Source organism: Nannospalax galili, unplaced genomic scaffold (genome assembly GCF_000622305.1).
Source record: "Nannospalax galili isolate Female #2095 unplaced genomic scaffold, S.galili_v1.0 scaffold3, whole genome shotgun sequence".
NCBI lineage: Eukaryota > Metazoa > Chordata > Mammalia > Rodentia > Spalacidae > Nannospalax > Nannospalax galili.
This window is the reverse complement of record NW_008351466.1, coordinates 6,022,749-6,042,467: the sequence shown is the minus strand read 5'-3', so window position 1 is coordinate 6,042,467 and position 19,719 is coordinate 6,022,749. Positions and strand designations below refer to the sequence as shown.

Sequence of the window (19,719 nt, the reverse complement as noted above, 5' to 3'; positions counted from 1 at the left end):
AGCATCTAGAGATCATCATCATAAACAAATAAGCCAGACACAGAAATAGATTGCTGATGGTTTTCTCAATGTGGATTAAAATATATGTAAGACATGAAAGTAGAGGAGGGTCATTTGTGGGGAGGAAAAGGAACAGCGCATAAGAGCGTAAGGAGGGCTGGATACAAGCAGTGCACAAAATGTATATGAATTAATGTCTCATAGTGCAACCAAACATTTGATATGTTAAATAATTTTTGAGGAGGAATGAATTCAAGTTGAAGAGGGATATACTATACTATTTTGAGGGTATTTTCAGTAGATATTTTAAAATGTAATTTGCTCTATGACCTATTACTTTTGTGTACCTTTTCTGTATATGAACAGATTTGCAAGTGTTCTCCGGGATTATTTAAAAATTTAACTTAATTTATTTGAAAATTGATTAGTGGATACATGAACTGTATGAGTTTTTTGAAAATTGAACATGAAGTAATGCAGAAACTTACATTTGTTATTTTGTCTTAGATTGAACCTAGAGAATTATCTGAGAACTGTTTCTGGCTAAAAGTAAAAGAAGATAAGTTTGAGAATCCAGATCTTTTTGCAAAATTGGCCTTGACTTTTGCTTCTCAGAACAAAGGTACCTTCTTTTTTGTACAATATTAATTCCTGCATCTGGTGTATTAAATCTTTGCTCTACTAACAATTTCTAAGCAATTATATATATCTTGTGTGCTCCTACTAGGTAGGGTCAAGCATAAATAGATTAATGCTTTTGCTGTTTTATCCTTCACCAAAAAAAAAAAAAGGAAAAGGAAAACTCTTTTTTCTCTGTATTTTGTTTTGCATAAATTTTATCATTCACCTGAAAGTATAGATTTTATTTTTATTACTTAATAAATGTGTTGCACCTCAAAAACCTATTTTTTTTTGCTGAGTAACAGTGGATAGGAATTTCTTGATTTCCCATGTAATGAAAACATATTCATGGAATAGTAATATTTCAGAAGTGTGAATTCTATTGGAATAAGATTGCTGCCATAGGGCTTCATTTTCTTCCTTTTCTTTCCTTCTTCTTACATGTGTAATATTTATCAATCTTATTTCCCTGGAAGCCTAGTAGTTTTGTTATGAGCATATGTTTTTGATTCATATTTAAATCGGGTCTTCAATAAGTGTGACTATAGATTTGATAATAGCATATCTTCTTTATGATTATACCTAGTCATCTTATGCATTTCATATATACTATTTAGATGATTACTCACTCTTATAATAAATTATGGTGCTTTATTAATTTTTTGGTATTTTGTTTCAGCATATTTTTAATAGTTATTGCAGAAGGGATAGTTCAGTTAAGTATAGACATTGTTCTTTCCCAATCAGTCTTTACAAATAAGAATTGGCAATATTCTCTACTCTCCTTGGGATGAGTGCTTTTGCCATTCTTCTGATTTGTCACATTGTAAGTTTGGAAAAGTAGGATGGAGAGAGATCAAGGGTGTTGAGGCTATTCTGAGGAGTTTTAATATTTAGAAAAAATGCTGTTAGCTTTAATTTTTTTTCTTACTTGTCATAGTCCTCTTCACACTTAAAAGTTCAATAGTGACCAGATAGTACTATTTATTTTCCTTGCTTTTATTACAAATTGTTCATGCCTATAGTAGAGGATCCATAGAGTAGCTTTCCAAAAAAAAATGATATCTGATAGGAAGAACAGAGCTTACTATTCAATTTCAGAAACATTCATACTTGTGTAGAGAAAACCATTATTACCAATTTTGCACATTAAGTTCTCAACTTAGTCTAAGCATCTAGAAACATTTTAACCCATTTTCAGTTGCTATTCTTTGCTTTCTTCGGTAAATGTACTTTGAGATTAGTCTATATTTGTCAACTTTAGTTTTAGATACTGCATTGAATTCTGTGCTAAGTTCAACATTAATCCATTTAACCAATCCTCTATTAACACGTTCTTAGATTAGACCTTGGCATTTACTGCTACAAAAAAATGACATTGCACATAGATTTCTATATTTGCTTTTGTGTATGAGAGACTAGCTGTAACATAAATTCTAGAAGTGTAATTTCTGGGTAAAATATATCCCATTTAAACTTTTAAAAATATACCACATATCTACCTTCCAGTTCATATCAGTTTACACTGATAACAAAAAGGCATATCAATTCAATTTCAGCATTCCTATTCTAAGTCATAAATGTGATAGAATATGAAAGTTTGACCATAACTATTATGCCACAAGTAGAAAATTCGACACCTAAGCTCTTGAGACTGGTTGTTGTGAAAACACAGGCACAGCAACAGGAACGGGTAGACTGAGGAGAAAAGGGAAAGGTTGGGAATATGACAGGAGAATGATCAAAGTATATTATATACTTAATATCAAAACATCCTTGTGAGACTCAGTAATTTATGAAATAAATATATATGACAATTAAAAAAACACAGGCATAGTAAAAAGTGTTAAACTATCTTCAGGTTGTTTTCATGCATTATATATGGAGTACAAGTGAATTTCTTATTTAGACTTGGATTCTGTCCTCAAGACATCTCAATTTCTATTTGTAAATATTTCACAATCTGAAAACAAAATCTGAAAACATTTTAGATAATGGACATTCAATCTGTGTCTTTTCCTCTCTACTTTTTGTCCATATTATAGGTAAAAGTGGTAAATATTTAGTGTTACAATTTTTACTTTGATGAAGTGGTGAATAGAGAGCTCACTCTGAAACTTAGGCTAGCCTGTAATTCTCTGTGTAGCCGAAGTTGGCCTCAAACCCATGGCAGTCCCATTTGAGCCTCCAGAGTGGTCCAGTTATAGGCATGAGATTAGTAACTGGTAGAAGGGATTGTGGAGGTCTATTTGCCACACCCAATCTATATTTGTATGACAATTTTTAAAAAATCAAGCCATTACTATAGCTTTTAAACATGGTGTAGAATGCTGTATTCTGAAAAAGGCAGTAGAAAGAGTCACACCTCCTTATGTCCCTGTGGTAATATATGTAACTTCAGTGACTGCAATTTCTCAACTATGGAGTGGCTAGACTGTTTAAGCAGATGCTGTCTGAGGTTATAATGAGGTTTTATGCTTACACTACTCAACATGGTCAGTGCTTGGTACCTAGCAGACACTTAATATTATTCTGTTCTTCTCTTTCATTCATCTAATGCTGTGTTTGTGTGTGCTTTGTTTTAGTTAATGACAATTAATACAATTAATTAATTAGTTCAGAAAGAGAATTTCTTGTTTTTCTCTATCACACCCACTGGAGTTAATCACTTGCAATAGAAGCAATTCTTAATGCTGCTGCCAAAACCTAATCAAACCAGAAACACCCCCCCCAAAATAAATATTCAAATCATGTACTCACTCCTGTGAATGCTGCCTCTCTATTCTTCCCAAGTATAATTCTTCAAATTTCTATATGGCACTACTCCTATTCTGCTGATGTTGAATGTTTAAGTGCATATAAGGAATTGGGCATTTTTCAGTACCATTACTTTTAGTGGGGTTTATTTTTAAAGGGACATTTCAGGAATCAGTTAAATATCATAGAACATTGTGTACCTGAATATCACAGGCCAAATAAATTATAATGGCACAGTACAGGTATTTTTGAATAAGATGCCTAAGTATTGATTGTGTCCCTGTACTAGCTTAAGTGCTTTCATACTCACAGTGCCTTGAGACATAATTTGGTCAGTAGATGGCAGCCTCAGTAAGAAATCTGCAGGAGGCTCTGGCTCCAGCAAACTTGGCTCTTGTAGCTCTAGGACATCACTTTGTAACCCATTGTGCTGTTCAGTGCAGCTCTATGAGCACCATTCTGGAATGAACCAGCAACCCTTTGTTTCTAAGACCTATTTCTAAAGCCCTAAGGCTCGGTATTCCAAAACGTTTTTGAGAACTACCCCTACTGCAAGGCATCTGGAGAGCTCATCTCCGATCTCACTAAATGCTTTGTAAAGCTTTACGAGTCTTTGTTGTCAAGTAAATGTTTAAAACTTTAAAGTAGCTTAGAATTGCTAAATATAAAGCTTGTTGATATCTATAATATTTAAATGTGTAAATATTTCATAAGTGAAAGTATCATAAAATTATATTTCCTGTGTGCATTACGTATTCTTAGAGTTATAGAGAAATTATTTTTTAATGTTCTATTGATGAGGTTATCTCTCTTTTAGGGGAGAATGGATCTCTCATTTCATTTAGCTACTTTGTAAAGTATCTCCTCTGTACATGGCACTATGCTAAATTGTAGAGAAAAAACTCAGTAATGCCATCACTTAGTACCAGGGAACTCTTAAACTAATGAGTAAGGTAGAGAGAATACTGCATTTGGTCAAATTACAGTAAATCTTAATTTTTTTTTCAAAAGTTACGGCACACAGAACATAGATAATTTAGAATAGGGAACATGGAGAACCCAGAGGTGGTTTGACCTGTTCTTTGGCATTTCCGTGGGAAAGTAGGGGAGAAGGAAAAAAATCTTTCTGGGCTGAACGCTGAAATTTTAGTCAACTTAAACTTAACCATGTTTATTTAGCAAAGAACTGTTCCCAAATTGTGTAGCACCCAGAACCAGAAGAACATTACTCATCAGTATGAGCATTGAGCTTTTGTAAGCTAAGCAAGGAAATGAAAGCAGAGAAGTCAGGGGACTTACTGCTTAGGCATTTGCCCAATATGAGAAGTCTCTGAACACTTGTACGTCTATGATTGGCTAAAGCTTTCCTATTTGTGATTGGTGGCAACTAAGCTGTTTATTAGAAAATTTAAGTTAAAATTGATTTGGGTTTCTTAACTGGGAACTCGAAGTTTAAAGGAAAATCCAAGCTTATGGTCTCCTATTATCTTATCAAGGGGATGAGGAGAAACATTGTGTTGAAAGCACAGGCAGCATATTGGGTTTGGTGTGAGGAGCCTTTGTGAGAACTTCTATTATGCATTAGTATGACCAGAAACACTGGCCACACAGCTTGTCTCTGGATCTGAACATTTGCCCACATTAAGCGAAAATGTCATCATGTAGAAACAGAAAATGAATTGGTCAACAGCCCAGAATTAGAAATTCTTAATATTCCCAGCTTGCTTGTAGCAGTGTTGCATATAGAACATATAGGAAAGGTGAAACAAAAGCTATGAATTATATACAGCATTCTTTCCTGTAAGATGAGTCTTCTGGTGTCAGGGTTCCTGTAGGTGGCTTGTTTTCATCCCTCACATGCTATTTTCAGTGGGAATCTTAAATCCTGACTCCTATCCCATATTTCAAATACTTACTCATTGGATAATTAAGCCTAATACAGGTTTTTACTAGATAGATAAGTAATGAGAATTTACAGATTGAGTGATTCATCAATAAATGTGAATAATATTAGTAGCCTAGTCAAAATACAATGGTATTGTTGACAGGTATCAATTGGCAATTTTCATCTGGATGGTCTCTTCTAGGTTTTGGATCCTGTATTTTTTTATTATAATATTTATGTTCTTCATATAGGTCACTGTATTTCAACATAGTTTCTGGGGTAATTACACACACACACACACACACACACACACACACACAAGTGGGGGAGAGAGAAGGGCAGCTGCAAAAGACCTGTATTACTTTTGAATATACATCATATATGTAGCAGTGTAACAGTTATCATTTGAATGTTTTCTAGTTACTTTATTCAATTAGATAATATTTGGAGACATAACTGCAAGCTATAATGATAGTGTTATTTTCCCTTAAAATCTACAGTAATTATAGGTAATAGTAGTGTTATATAAAAATTAAAGTTAATGATGGTTAATATTAACTAAATTTGAAATAATAATAAAATATGTAGCTTATAACTGCTAATTCTAATTAGAATTTCTAGTGTTCTCCAGAGGCTTTAGGAAGAACAAAGATAGTGCGTGTTTGGAACTTGTAAGCAATTTCTTATTAGTTTTAATGTTGCTTGGAGGTAATATAAGAAATAAACAAAAGACGTTAATAAAATTTAGCTTCTTCAATAATATATTTCTATAGTATAACTAAGCTTTTCCCCTATAATAACTAAAAATTGACATGTTATAAATATTTCAAATGCATATGAATATCAGTTTGCCTGAATACCTGAAAATTCCAGTTGAACATACTTTTATAATGTATATATATATAAAAGCAGTTTTCTTTTAGAAGATATTTATATTGTTTCTTAGTTTTAAAATCAGCTGGCTCCTTCTGAAGATATCCACCACTGTTTGATTGTTCAGTACAGATTTCTGTAGTTAGTGAAGAAATGAAATGGTAAAATCTAATTTCTGTTGGAAATTCTTGGTATTGACCTGAAAATAATGAGACGTTAGTCTCAGAGTGTATACCCCTGATAAGATGATAATAAAGTGTCCAGAGAGAGCTGGTGTCTGCACATAATTTGTCATCAAAATAGCATGGTGTATTTTTCTATAATATAAGCATTAAAATTTATGGGAACAGATGAAGAAGGTTTAATTTTTTCAGACAGCAAGATGAAACCTATATTTACTTGTCTTAATTTTGGATACTATAAAATTTTCATAAACTGAGTGGCTTCTTTCTAAAAGTATTTTATTTATTATTTTTATTTTATGTCTATGAATGTATTGTCTGCATGTTTTTAAGTGCACCTGTGTCATGCTATACCCATCGTGGTCACAAAAGGGCATAGAATTCTCCTGGAACTGTAGTTGTGGACAGTTCTTGCTGACATGGGAATGGATCCCAGGTCCTCTGCAAGAACAGCCAGTGCTCTTATCCACTTGGCCGTCTCTCCAGTCCCCTGAATAACTTCTAATATTAGATATTTCTCACATTTCTGGAGCTGAGAAATCCATGTTCCAGGTAGTAGATGTCAGTAGGTGTGAGATAGCCTTCAGGGGTCCTTGGAATGTAATCACCTTGCAAAGGCTGCATTTCCTGAAGCTATCTCCTTGGAGCTTGGATTTTAATACTTAAGTTTTAAAGGAGCATAAACAGCAAAAATACTCAGTCCATTGTGGTATAGATCATTAATCTTATTATTTTTTATGTATCAATGAAAATTTCTTAGCTTTGTCACCTTCTCAAACCTTTTTTCCTCATTAAGAACATTTTAAGGGGGCTGGAGAGATGGCTGAGCAGTTAAGATCACTGGACACTCTCACAGAGGACCTGGGCTCCCAGCACCCACACTGCGGCTAATACTTCCTTTAACTACAGTTTCAGGGGTTCTGACACCCCCTTCTGACCTCATCGGGCATTGTGTGACACTGGTGCACTTACATACATGTAGGGAATACATTCATAATAATAAAATTTAGAAAACATTTTAAGGTTTCAAATTAGGATGACATACGCATTTATTTTCTATTTGTGTTTTCAAGCATCAAATAATTATGTCCTTTACATAAAAGACAGAATTAAGTATTTTTGAGACAGACATACATGCTATTTTAAAATTGCAAGAAAGATTTTGAGATAATACGTTGCCTTCTGCCTTAGAAGCACGGAATTTTCATAATGCCTGACTTATATATTGATGATAATGTTGTGATTATAATACGTCTGTTAATAACACCATCACTAGTGATATAGTAGAACTATAACTACTAGTAACTACCAATGTAACAGAAATCATCGTCATAATAATAGCAAAATAGTACCTCAAAAGCTGTTGAAATGTTAAGCCTGTATTTTGTTAATCTTCTCAACTCTAAGTAATTTATTGTTGTTTTATAGGAGTGTGTCTTGATTTCATCCCTAGTGAGTGTCAGAAGAGTGATTTGGACCAAGATTTATTCTTAATCATTTTCCTATGTTGTAGCTACAACTTTTCATGGCTTTTATGCCCTTAGTAATTTGTGTATTTTGTTGCATGATTAGCAGAGCCCTTTCACACAGTTAATGATAACAGTTTCACATATATTGTATTATATTGTGAAATGTGTCATCTTATTATCCCAGCAATGAAGCCAGTTCCTCAGAGTTGAAAAGAAAGCTAGAAGGTTGCATATTATTTTCTGAAGGAATTAAATTTACTCTTTTGTGGGGATCAGGGTCTCTCTATAGCCCCAGGTGGCTTGGAGCTTACTCTGTAGACCAGCCTGCCATCTGTCTCACAGAGGTCTACTTACTTGGCTAAGCTGCCTGGCTAATTTACTCTTTCTGTCAGTAAGACTTTTTAGCCATTATCTTTATGAAATATGTCACTGATAAAACATTATTATGATTTGAATCTATTTTTCATAATTAATGAAAGAATGTAATTTTCATGTCATTATTTGGTGATGATTTATTAATATACATGGGATGCATAAAGTAATGACATCAGTTTTTCATTAGGCTCTTTCAGAGTTTAAGTGACAGCATTATAGATATTTTGCAATAATTTAATGTTACCCATTTGAGATATGCGTTAGTGAGGTTCTCTGTCCCTATATTTTGACTCCTAAACATGACATGGACTAAGGACAATAACAGATGTTCTTTTGATATCATCTGCAAATAGAAATTCTCACTTCTATTTTGCATCATTTTTTCACCATCACCATGTCCAGCTTTATGTGGTGCTAGGCAATCACTCTGCCAACTGAGCTGCATCTCTAGCCTTATTATTATTATTATTATTATTATTATTATTATTATTGAGACAGCATCTCCCAGTAGTCCCAGTTGGCCTGGACCTCATTATGTAGACCAGATTGGCCTAAATCTCATAGAGGTCTGCCTGGTTTTGCTTTCTGAGTGCTGGAATTAAAGGCGATCGCCTCCACTCCAGGCTCTAACTAAATTATTTTTATTTTGACAAATAGAAATTTTCTTTAATCTGGTATAAGTCTCTGACATTTGTATGAAAAACTGCAGAACACTGTGCTTTGCTTCAACTGTATATTAGAATAGTCCCAGACTCTAGCTTATCCAAAAAGTAGCAGCAAATATATCCATGCTCTACAAAATATTTCTAATTTAGAAAAATGCAAGGCTGAATTCTTTTCTGAGACATTATAAGTCATCCCTTTAGTTATTTCTTGTGATGAGGGTGAATTTAGTTTTCCTCTTAACAGGTTATTCATAAATATGTAAATATAACACTTTTATAGGAATCTTAAATTATGCTTATTGATATTATCATTGCAATTATTTATGCCATTATTTCAAAATACTTTTTAACATATGATAAGATAAATGTGTTGAGTTGCAAATTTACTATGAGTCACCTCTGGTGCTGAATGTGAAATTATAAATAAAATCCACAGTTATAATTTTAAAAGTCTATTTAATACATAAAGAGCAGTTTGACACTGGATATGATTGTCAGGCTACAATTAATTTAAATTTTCACATTATTGACGGGGATAATAATATGTACCTACTGCTACAGAACAGATTATCCCTGAATTTAACTGATTTATAGAACACACATTTAGGTACTAGGAATGTTGTTCAGTGGTAACCTGCTTGTCTACCATGCATTAGTCTCTGATTCTATGTTCAGTAGTGAAAAGGAGAAAAAAATCATCCTCTACATTTGTTTTCACACAGTATCACGAATCCTGGAAGGTCTCAGCCAAGTCCTGACCTTCAGAGTCCCTCACAAGCCTACGTAGATGGGTTTGTGAGGTTGTGATTTCATCCAAAGGCCCAACTGGGTAATGATTTATTTCTAAACTTATGAATACAGTTGCTAGTTTCTGTTCTCTACTGGCTCTTGTACAGAAGTTGCCATTAGTTCCTTGTCTTCAGGCCTTGCAGTGTGTCAGCTCACAAAGGCAATTTGGTCCATCAATCACTGCAAGCCAAAGAATAAAATGAAACCAAAAGCACTGAGGTAATCACAATAGGTTGTATCCTAGATCGTCATTAGAAGTAAATAACTCAAGCTCAGCCTTTGTCTTACTGCGAGATCAGTCTAGAACAGGGGTCATTTAGTTGTCACTTCTATCATTGTCTACCACATGAATATATAAAATTTTGATTTCTCAGCCGTTACTAGTGATGTGACATTTCTTTCCTTGATGTACCTTGTTCATTTTTCTGTCCCCAGTTCTGTTTTGTTGTGCTCATGGAACTCCCAAATATGGAACATTGCATTGATTTTCATTGTCTTCATAACGACTTCAGAACACTTTCCCATGGGTTTCCAGGCTTTTAACTTTCCTTGAACCTTTACTGAACTCTTTTCTTCCTGAAACAGATGCTGTTACAAGTATCTTTAGCTTCTTTAAAGCTTCCTTTTAGCACTTTCTTATGTGGCCTATAACTTGGCAACACTTTCCTTGGAATATGATATTCACAGTACGTTATTGTCTTCACCCACTGTGTCTAATATTCCACACCGAGTTTCTTTCAGTTAGATATTGCCTTTTTTTCACTTAGGTTATACCACAGCTATCTGTTGAGTGAGTGTACAAATTAATTACAGTTACATGTATTTAGTTTTGGAACTCCCATGCTAATAACAGACCATAACTCACATAATAAGAACTCACTGTGTCCTCACACACATACATATACAAACACATGTACCTAAGCATTCAAAGCTTAAGATTCTTCATATTCAATCACTAATAAGAAGTATATACATCCATATGTATTTACAAATCCATCTCTTCAAAATCCTTTTATTACTGACCCAACGCTAAAAATCTGAGCACATTTTGTCCGGTTCCAATTGATCCTTTGTGTTAACTTGCACATTTACTTCCTTATGAGTTAGTAATTCACTACATTTGGGAATTTTAACGTTGCCTTACTAGTAAATTCGGTATATTTAAATATATCTACATCGTGCATTATGGAATTACAAATTTTCTGTGAAGTTTTCAAATATGAAAGCTGCATTTGTTTTTCAAAAGTGGCTTGTGGTTTAGTCCATAAAGTTTATATTTCATTCTTCTTTTTTCTGATTTTCTGGATAAGATCTCATGATGTTGTTCATGTTAGCATCAAACGTATGGTCCTCCTGCTGTGGAGTATCCTAAAGCTGAGATTAGAGGAGCACACAAGTCCATCCACACTAATAAAGCTTTGAAACAGTGTCCTTACTTGTTAAGGGCTGGAGAGATGGCTCAATGGTTAAGAGCACTGGCTGTTCTTGCAGAAGACCCAGGCTTGAATGCTAGTACCCACATGGTGGCTAACAACCATCCATAACTCCAGTATCACAGGATAAAAGACCCTTTTCTTTTATCCAGGGGCCCTGCATGACAAGGGTGCACTTATATACATGCAGGCATAACTCTCATACACATGAAATAAAAACAATTAAATATAAAAATAAGAAAATGATATGTTGACCTCCTTAAATATAGAACACATTGCTGTCTATTTATTGATCTGTTGTTTGGATACCAAGGAAAATGTTTAATTTCTTATTATCTCCGTTTTAAGAAAAAAATATAAATATCCAATAACATAGAATAAATATTAGGAGTTCTGTGAGAATGAAGATAAATATTTTAGATTCATAACAAAACTGACAGCTTCCAAAACATATACTGATATTTTGTACACTTAGTACATATTAAATTCTCTGTGAATTATTTTGCATGGATTATTTCATTGTGCTTGATTGTCTATTCTAGACTGTAGATGATACTAATGAAGACTTTTTTTTCTGCTGAGAAAGGAAATCAAGCCCAGGCAGGCTGACCAGGTAGCAGCTTGCATGCCTCATGACTTTCCTATGCCTCCTACACAAGCAAAGACATGGAAATCAGATACATTAGCATAAGCCTGAATCCACAGACCCATACTTTTAAAGACTACTGTCTTTCTCTGTAATGTAAGTGTGCTCATTAAAGCTCCTTTATCAGAAATCTCAATTGGAGACCCCCTACTGTCTTATCTGTCCCAGGAGAAAAGAATTGGCTGTTCCATTTGAATTCTTATCTTTGGAAGTACCTTTTTCTTGCCTCTCCAAGCTTACCTAACTTATGTAAGAAATTAGTGCATTTCTACTAACTGAACCCAGTAAAAATTATACCCTTATAAAGGGTCACAGCTGAATGAATCGATTTGTCTGCTAAATGGTTTACAATATGTTGAAACAGGTCTATCAGTTTAAAACTCATGGAAAAAGAATGAGAAAAGTATTTAAGTTACTAGCTGCACTTGGTTAGGTTCTACGTGCAAGTGTGATTGCCCCTTGCTTTGTGGTGGCAGAACATCAGTAGTGCCCTGATTTCTCCCTGCCTACTAATACCATTTCCTCCTCTCATCTTTCTGCTTGACTTTAAGAATGATAATTTTTATTTAAATTAATTTTATAGGTACTTAAGCAAAATATGTGCTGCATTCAAATGGCAAATATAACTATTGTGAATTATCAATACCTCCTATATTAGAATGGCTTACTGAGAGTTGTCTGAGTCTGGCTTCCTGTGATAAGCATAGACTGATAACAAGCTCTTGGCAATATGTGAGGAAGGTGTCATTTCCTAGCATGTAATTGCTTTTACTAGCAGGCAACAAAAATAACTACCCTGAAACATGTGATGCTATTAGGATGTTTGTAATTTTCTTGGAAAAGAAAAGCCAGTGTGATTAGGAAGCTGTTACTGTTTTAAGAGCAATAATAAAGATGCTATCACTCCTCTCCAAGGTTTTACTTATTTTTTGCTCTTGCAATGTCAGATGACACCCCTGCTAATTATTGGCATTTTCATTAAAATATTCATGCTTTTGTTTCTTCAGTGATGACAATTTAAGTACTTTAATAATTGATTATATTATTAAATGTTCATATATCAACATGAAAAATCACTATGTGGTTCTAAAACCTTTGTGTTACAGCTTTTAGGCATTCATTTTACTAATAATTCAACTTAACATTGTACAGTTTCTTGGTCCATTTCAGGGCATGCACTGAACACATACAAAGGTAGAATTATGGGGATTTCTTAGAGACAGTGTTCTTGATGCATATGTAGGTCTACTTTAGTATTTTACAGTAGGGTATAATTTAACTATGGAATTCCATAGGAAGTTTTTTCTTTTTAACAAAAAACAAAAACTTTTCTAAGTCTTCCAATAGGCTGTAATCATTTTCAAGCTCACTTATGAATGTAACCAGGGGAAACCATGATTTTGGTAGTGTTTTCAACTAGAATGTGGTTTGGTCTGATAAAACTGGCTCTCATTAAATAATGATGCTGCCTCTGTAATCACTAAGGCATGATTCTGTTTTGATTTCATTATTAGTGGTTTTTGGAACTCATTTTATCTTTTCGTGGCCAATGCTTCTTGTGACAAGCAAAATTCGTGGTGATAAGGAACTAGGAGCAGAGTTTGTACCCATAGTTCAGAACAAAGCTATCTGATCCATTAAGCATCGATTGAATTCATGACTTTGGTGATATTAGTGTGGTGTACACATCAATTTAAACAATAGGCACCCCTACATGATGTAAAGATAACTAAAGCTGTCAACTATTTTTTGAAGACATTTCTATAGTAGATATGAACTTTTAATGTTTGCTTTCTGTAATAGCAGTGCCTGGGAAGTTTGTCCCTTTAGGGCTCTTAAATGATATCATACTGAACCATTTAGAAGATGCTATTTTTTTTTTTTTTTGACAGAGTCTTATGTGTCAGGCTGGCCTGAAGCTCACTGTGTAGGCAAAGATAACTTTGAATTTTTGATCCTTCTGTCCTTTAAGTTACTGGACTATCCTGGGTACTGGGATTACAGGCATGTACCAGCTCACCTGGTTCATGAAATGCTAGAGTCAGCCCAGGGTTTTGTGCTTCTTAAGAAAGCATTGACCAAATGAACTCCCTCGCCAGCACCAGAAAGTGCCTTCTGAACTGTTTCTCTTTCTTTTTTTTTTTTTAATTAAATTTTTTCATAAGGTAAAGCAATAAATAATTATTATTGTTTGTAGTTACTTTCAAGGGTATAATTTAATATATTTAAACTAAGGTTGATTAAGAGAGAATTACCTATACAGAGTCTTTTCAACATTTTCCTGATATGGTATCATTTTCACTTTTCTTTCCATGATAGTCTTCATATCCCTAAACCCCAGAGACATCAAAGCAATTGTTTATTATTATCAGCTCTTTCGGGTTCAATAATCTTTTGAAAAATCCTAATCAGTTTCCTTGGTGGGTAGATTATAACTGTGTGTCAGTGTTTACATATTGCATAATTCTTACTTTGGAATTATTACTAGTAAACCGCTGAGACGTCTCTCCAGCCCCAGTACCACATATTTTTTCAAAAAAAAATTCAAACTTATCAGCAGGAGAGTAAAAGACTGCATTTCTTTGAGAAACTTCCTATATGGGTCCATTTTCAAACCATAATTTTCTTCTATATCATTTATTATAAGAAATATTTACCACTGAATTCCTTCATATAACTAAGAATTGCTTTGAATATGTTCTATTATAGGTGTGATTTTAAGTTGCATGACTAACTTTTTCAGACTGTCTTTATCCCCCCTATGTTATTTGTATCTCCCTGTTGATTAAATTCCAACACTTCAGGAATGATAGTATTAGAATTGTTTTATCAAATATTTTATTATTTTAATTTTTTTATGTGTATGCATGTATTGTCTGAATGTAGGTAAGTGCACCTATGTCATGCAACTCCCGTGGAGGAGAGAAGCGGCTGTGGCTGTCGGATCCCTTGAAACTGGACTTACAAGCAGTTGTTAGTTGTCATGTGAGTGCTGGGCTTCGAACCGCGGTTTTCTGCAAGAACAGCCAGTGAATGTTCTTAACTGCAGAACCTTAGAGTTGTAATGAATACATGTAAATTACTTCATGAAGCTCTAATAGTTCACTTCAGTCTATAAGTAGTCTGCTGCCTCTCTGTAGAGAATATGCATATTCAGTAGAGACTACGCATTTCCCATCAGAAATATACATATGAAATAGAAATGCATCTTTGCCTAAAAAAGAAGTATGGTTTCAGAGTAAGAGTGGAATTGGTTCAGAGAATATATATGTTCCCTATATTAATTCATTTAATTAATCCTCGCAAAAATATTTAAGGTGAAGTTACTATGTCCAGTTACACAGATGAGATAAATAATTAAGAAAATGAGGGACTTGGTAGAAAGCAACACAGCTGAATTTGAACTCTTTGGTCTTACCATACAAGCTGCCACCTTTCAGTACATTGACACGATGTCCATTCCATAAATATTAACATAGATTCTTTTAGTATATATGAATATGAAGGGTATTTAATAAAAACACAGTCCTACTGCATTCATCTCTGAGTCCTGTTAGGTCTACAGTTTATTTTATAGCCAGGATTGTAGTGACAAGGGAAGTTAGTTCCTCTGGACTGGTGATAAACTCTAAGATGGAATTTCCAGATGCTCTACATTTCTGTCTCTGGGTTACTTTTGAGTGGGAACAGTATTATTCACTATTAGCATCTAAGTGTGCCTCTTCTAGAGTCAAGTATTGAAGGTTGGCATTTGCAGTTTTGGAAGAAGATTTAAAAATTCCTCTTAGCATTAGTTACTGGTGTCTTACCCTTCCAACTGAATACTCTTAACAGAAGACCTTTACTGAAATAGGAAATAGTTCAAGATTCTTTTATAAGAAAACTAAAGATATTTTACTAGTTTATTTCACACTTATGTCAAAGGCTGAAGATTCTGAACCAATATTACTATATCTTCTATTGATGAAAATGGTAATGCTTCTTCCCCATGATTCATCTTTACTAAAGGGAGGGGCTATACGAGATTAGATTCTGCCAGCAATGTCCTTAAACTTTCCTAGAGTCCTCCAATTCATAGAACTGCTTGAAATACTGTAATCTCACTACCTAAATTATACTGTCATGCCCATGATATGAATATTAATACATTCATAAAATTCTTTTGAAGTGTGGAGTTTTGGGTTCCAGAGTTACTCAAAAATGTTTGGCCGGAGATGACAGCACTTGGGACATGGCAGCATGCAGTTTTGAATAAAGGGGATCAATATGTCAACCTATCCAAATTCTTTCTTATCCTATTTCAAACAGAGTAAATGTTATGAAAAAGTATAAACCATTTAAAATTTTGCATATTGCTTAATTTCATAATATGTTATTGGATTGATTATTAAATTGATAATGGGTTAAGTTGTTTTCCTTTTCTGTATAAAAAGCCGCTGATCAACTGTATTTCTAAAATTATTTATTTAATAACTACATGATTAGAAGAAGCATTTCATTACAACAGCATTGACATATTCAATAACAATTTCCAGAGCTAAGATGCATCTCTTTCAAAATTGGCTGTAAATCTTTAGGTTTGCAATTGAATTAATACAGTTATACAATATTGTATTCAGTATAGACCATATAAGACATAAAGTTGAATGAGGTTGTAACCTTTAAAAAAAGTCCCCATTTCATTTTAAAATATACTTTTTCATACAGAAAAACTCATTTTTAACGCAACTAACACTTAGATGTTTGCATATGCGTCTCTAGTCTATATATCTGATTATTACCAGTCACAATTGGTTACTTTTTGAGATCCTTGGCACCTGAGCATGGATATAAAGTATTCAGGTAGATTTCAATGGTAATGTTTTTCACCTCTACTAATTAACATGAAGCAAATTTTTATGCTTTGTCCTCAAATATAGCTCATTTTTAATTTATTTGTGTGTATTTCACACAGAACATCCCAAACAATCTTATTCATCTATATACCCACATCCCAAGTGCCACCCTCCTATAGCCCCTCTCCCCACTGGACCCCATATACTCTGTCATCCCTGTTACTATTTACTGTGTTGTCAGTGCCCCCAGACGTTCCCCAGTGCTTGTTCATCTGCTGAGTCTAGTCAGCCTATCTAGAGTGCCTTGTTTTAGGAAGATCAGCTGTTCCTCATCTAGCAGCAATCAGTTGCCAATATTCCTTTAGATAAGATTGGGGTCTGCTGTTCATTTTTCCATTTCTATGTTAGGTTACTATCTGGGAATCTCTTGGGCCACCCTGGGCAACAACTCAAAGGAAGGTATCTCCTGTCTGGCATTGTTTCTTGTTATGTAGCCTTTAGCTATACACATGTACTCTTAAAGAATTATTCTGACCACTTTACTCTTTGGTTATACTTTTCTACTGGGTGTTTAAGACCTTTCACTTGGCCCAGATAAACCAATTTATTTTTACTCTTAAGGTCATTTGAGGATCTGTTCCACAGGGGTCACATGGCCTTGGGAGGAAGCCATGGCTCTTTTCTTTTACTAGTTCTATCTATGTGAAGATAAATCAAAGGCCCTGGTCAACCATGGATGACTTCACCTGGAAACATGCAGGAAATGTTTCCTTTTCTCAACTATATATTTTTTTAAATTTATTTATTATTTTTATTTTATGTGGATGAGTGTATTGCCTGCATGTTTTTAAATGCCCCATGTTGTGCAATGCTCAAGGTGGGCTGAAGAGGATGTCTGCTGCTGGATCCCCTGAAACTGAAGTTACTAAGAGTTGTTAGCTGCCATGAGGATGCTGGAAATCATACCCATGTTCTCTTGCTCTCTGCAAGAGCAGCCAGCTCTCCTAACTTGTGAGCCACCACTCCAGTCCTAAATTTCTCTATTTGACACCATCAGTATTTGTCTGCTAAACTGTTATACATAGACTGCCTTCTCCAGTTTCTTATACTGTTCAGTGTTGAGTTAGTATCACATAAGAGGATGTACCTGAAATGTTTTAATTTGAAAAACTGAAAATGATGGTCTAAGAATATACCTCAGTATATAGTGATAGTAATATAGTTTCACATTATGAACACTTAAACTTGTCAGTACCTACTTGGATTCGGGTTGGTTTAAGGTGCACATATTTTATCCTGACTGTTGCCATTGACGAAGTTCATAATAGAAGTAAACAATTTACCATGTAGAAAGTAGCCCCATTCATAGAAAATTGTTGTTTGTGAAATGGCTTTTTGTAGAATATCACTATTTTATTTATATTATTGAAATTCCTTACTTGAATCCTTGCAAAGTAAATGAGTATGTATGTTGTTTTATCATATTTTTATGTCAAAAATAAAAGTAATAAAGAACAGATGTGCTAAAAATGCTTTCACTCTTAAGGATATCTACCCTGAAATTTGTGGTATTAATGCAACCTATTTCCCTCATGGTACTGAGATTGGTAACGGAGGCACGTACAATATTATTACTTGCAACTCAGAATAGACGATATGATGATGAAATAGAAATTTTGCACAGTTTTGTTGTTGTTGTTTGTTTCTTTGTTTATTTTGAGACCAGGTCTCCCTAATGCCCCAGCTGTCCTGGAACTCATTATGTACACCAGGCTGGCCTTGATCTCATTGAGATTCACCTGTCTTTGTCTCATGAGTGCTTGGATTAAAGATGTGTGCCATCATGGTCAGCAAAATACTAACTTTTAATAGCTACGTTAGCTACAGTTGAAATAAACAGCTTGATGTAGATTATGTTAACCAGTGTACAAAATTTGTTGGTTAGGAATGGAACATTTCAAAATTCAATATTAATCTCCTTTAGTAAACATTGTTTGAAAGTTTTTTGAAACTCAATTTTAATCATAGATCAAACAACTTTATAAACTTTGAATATAATATCAGATGCCTAAATCCATTGTCAAAATTTTATGAACTAGTCCTGCAGGCAGTTTCCATCAGACACGCATATCTCTCCATCTTTCCTCACCACACCCAGGGTCTGGAATGATCAATAGAATGAAAAATTTACTGTATTTCACAAATGTTCAAATAATGGATGCTAGGATATTGGGAGCTACATTTCTGTATATTGTTTTTAATAACCAATGATAGCCTGTGTAGAGACTAATGTGCTATAGAAAGGAGATAGCAGCATTATTCTAGCAATTCTTCTCAGCTGTCATCGAGGCTATTCTCCTTGTCTTGTTTGCTCATTCAACGAATATGTATTGAATTTCTATCATATACCATGCACAACTATTTTTCAAAGAATACTTATTACTCCATTAGGCCTGTGACACACAGAATGAATAACTGAATTCTCAGCGCTAGAAACAGAATTTTCTTAACTTGTTTCATCCTTCTAGTATCCCTGTTTGTCTGTGCTTTAATACCCTGCTAACTCACTACCATTCAAAGTAAATGTTGCTTCCAGGACCCTTAAGGAATTTTCTAGAGACCAAATCATTATTTTTTTGTAGACTTTTTTACGCATGCTTAAATTGCTGTGCTAACTCAACCATTGGGTATTATTATGGCGAAGATTTCCCGAAGACCTTCTGCTTAGCTCTTCTCTTACTCCTATCCCATTTTTATCCACAATCCTTTTATTGCTTTCTAAAACTCAATATAATAGAATGACTTAAAGAACGTTGAAGGTGACCTGTAGCTTGAAGTTTAGAAATGGGAGTGCAGGGGCTGGAGAGATGGCTCAGTGGTTAAGAGTACTGGTTGCTCTTGCAGAGGGCCCGGGTTCAATATTCAGACCCCACATGGTGGCTAACAACTGTCCATAACTCCAGTTCCAAGGGATCTGACACCTTCTCCTGACCTCCGTGAGAACTGCACAATAGTGGTGCACTTACAAGCATGCATGCAATTCACTCATTCACATATTTATATATATGTATATATATATATAAAATTAGAAATGGGAGTAGAGATGAAAGTGGAATAAATAAAGCAAAAGTAAGATAATGATAAAGATGACTGTGATGCCATGTATAAGTTACTTGTTAGTTACCTCAT

The 19,719-nt window shown here is 34.3% G+C and overlaps 1 protein-coding gene across 5 annotated transcripts in view; it reads left to right on the top strand.

Annotated features, from left to right (window-relative positions):
• Window positions 1–19,719, top strand: part of Diaph2 (diaphanous related formin 2) — an 835,758-nt gene that overhangs the window by 254,681 nt on the left and 561,358 nt on the right. For all 5 annotated transcript variants that reach the window (XM_029553627.1, XM_029553629.1, XM_029553628.1 and 2 more), the window contains one exon: window positions 508–622. In XM_029553627.1, coding sequence (XP_029409487.1) covers window positions 508–622 — 115 coding nt within the window. The remainder of the gene's footprint in view (window positions 1–507; window positions 623–19,719) is intronic.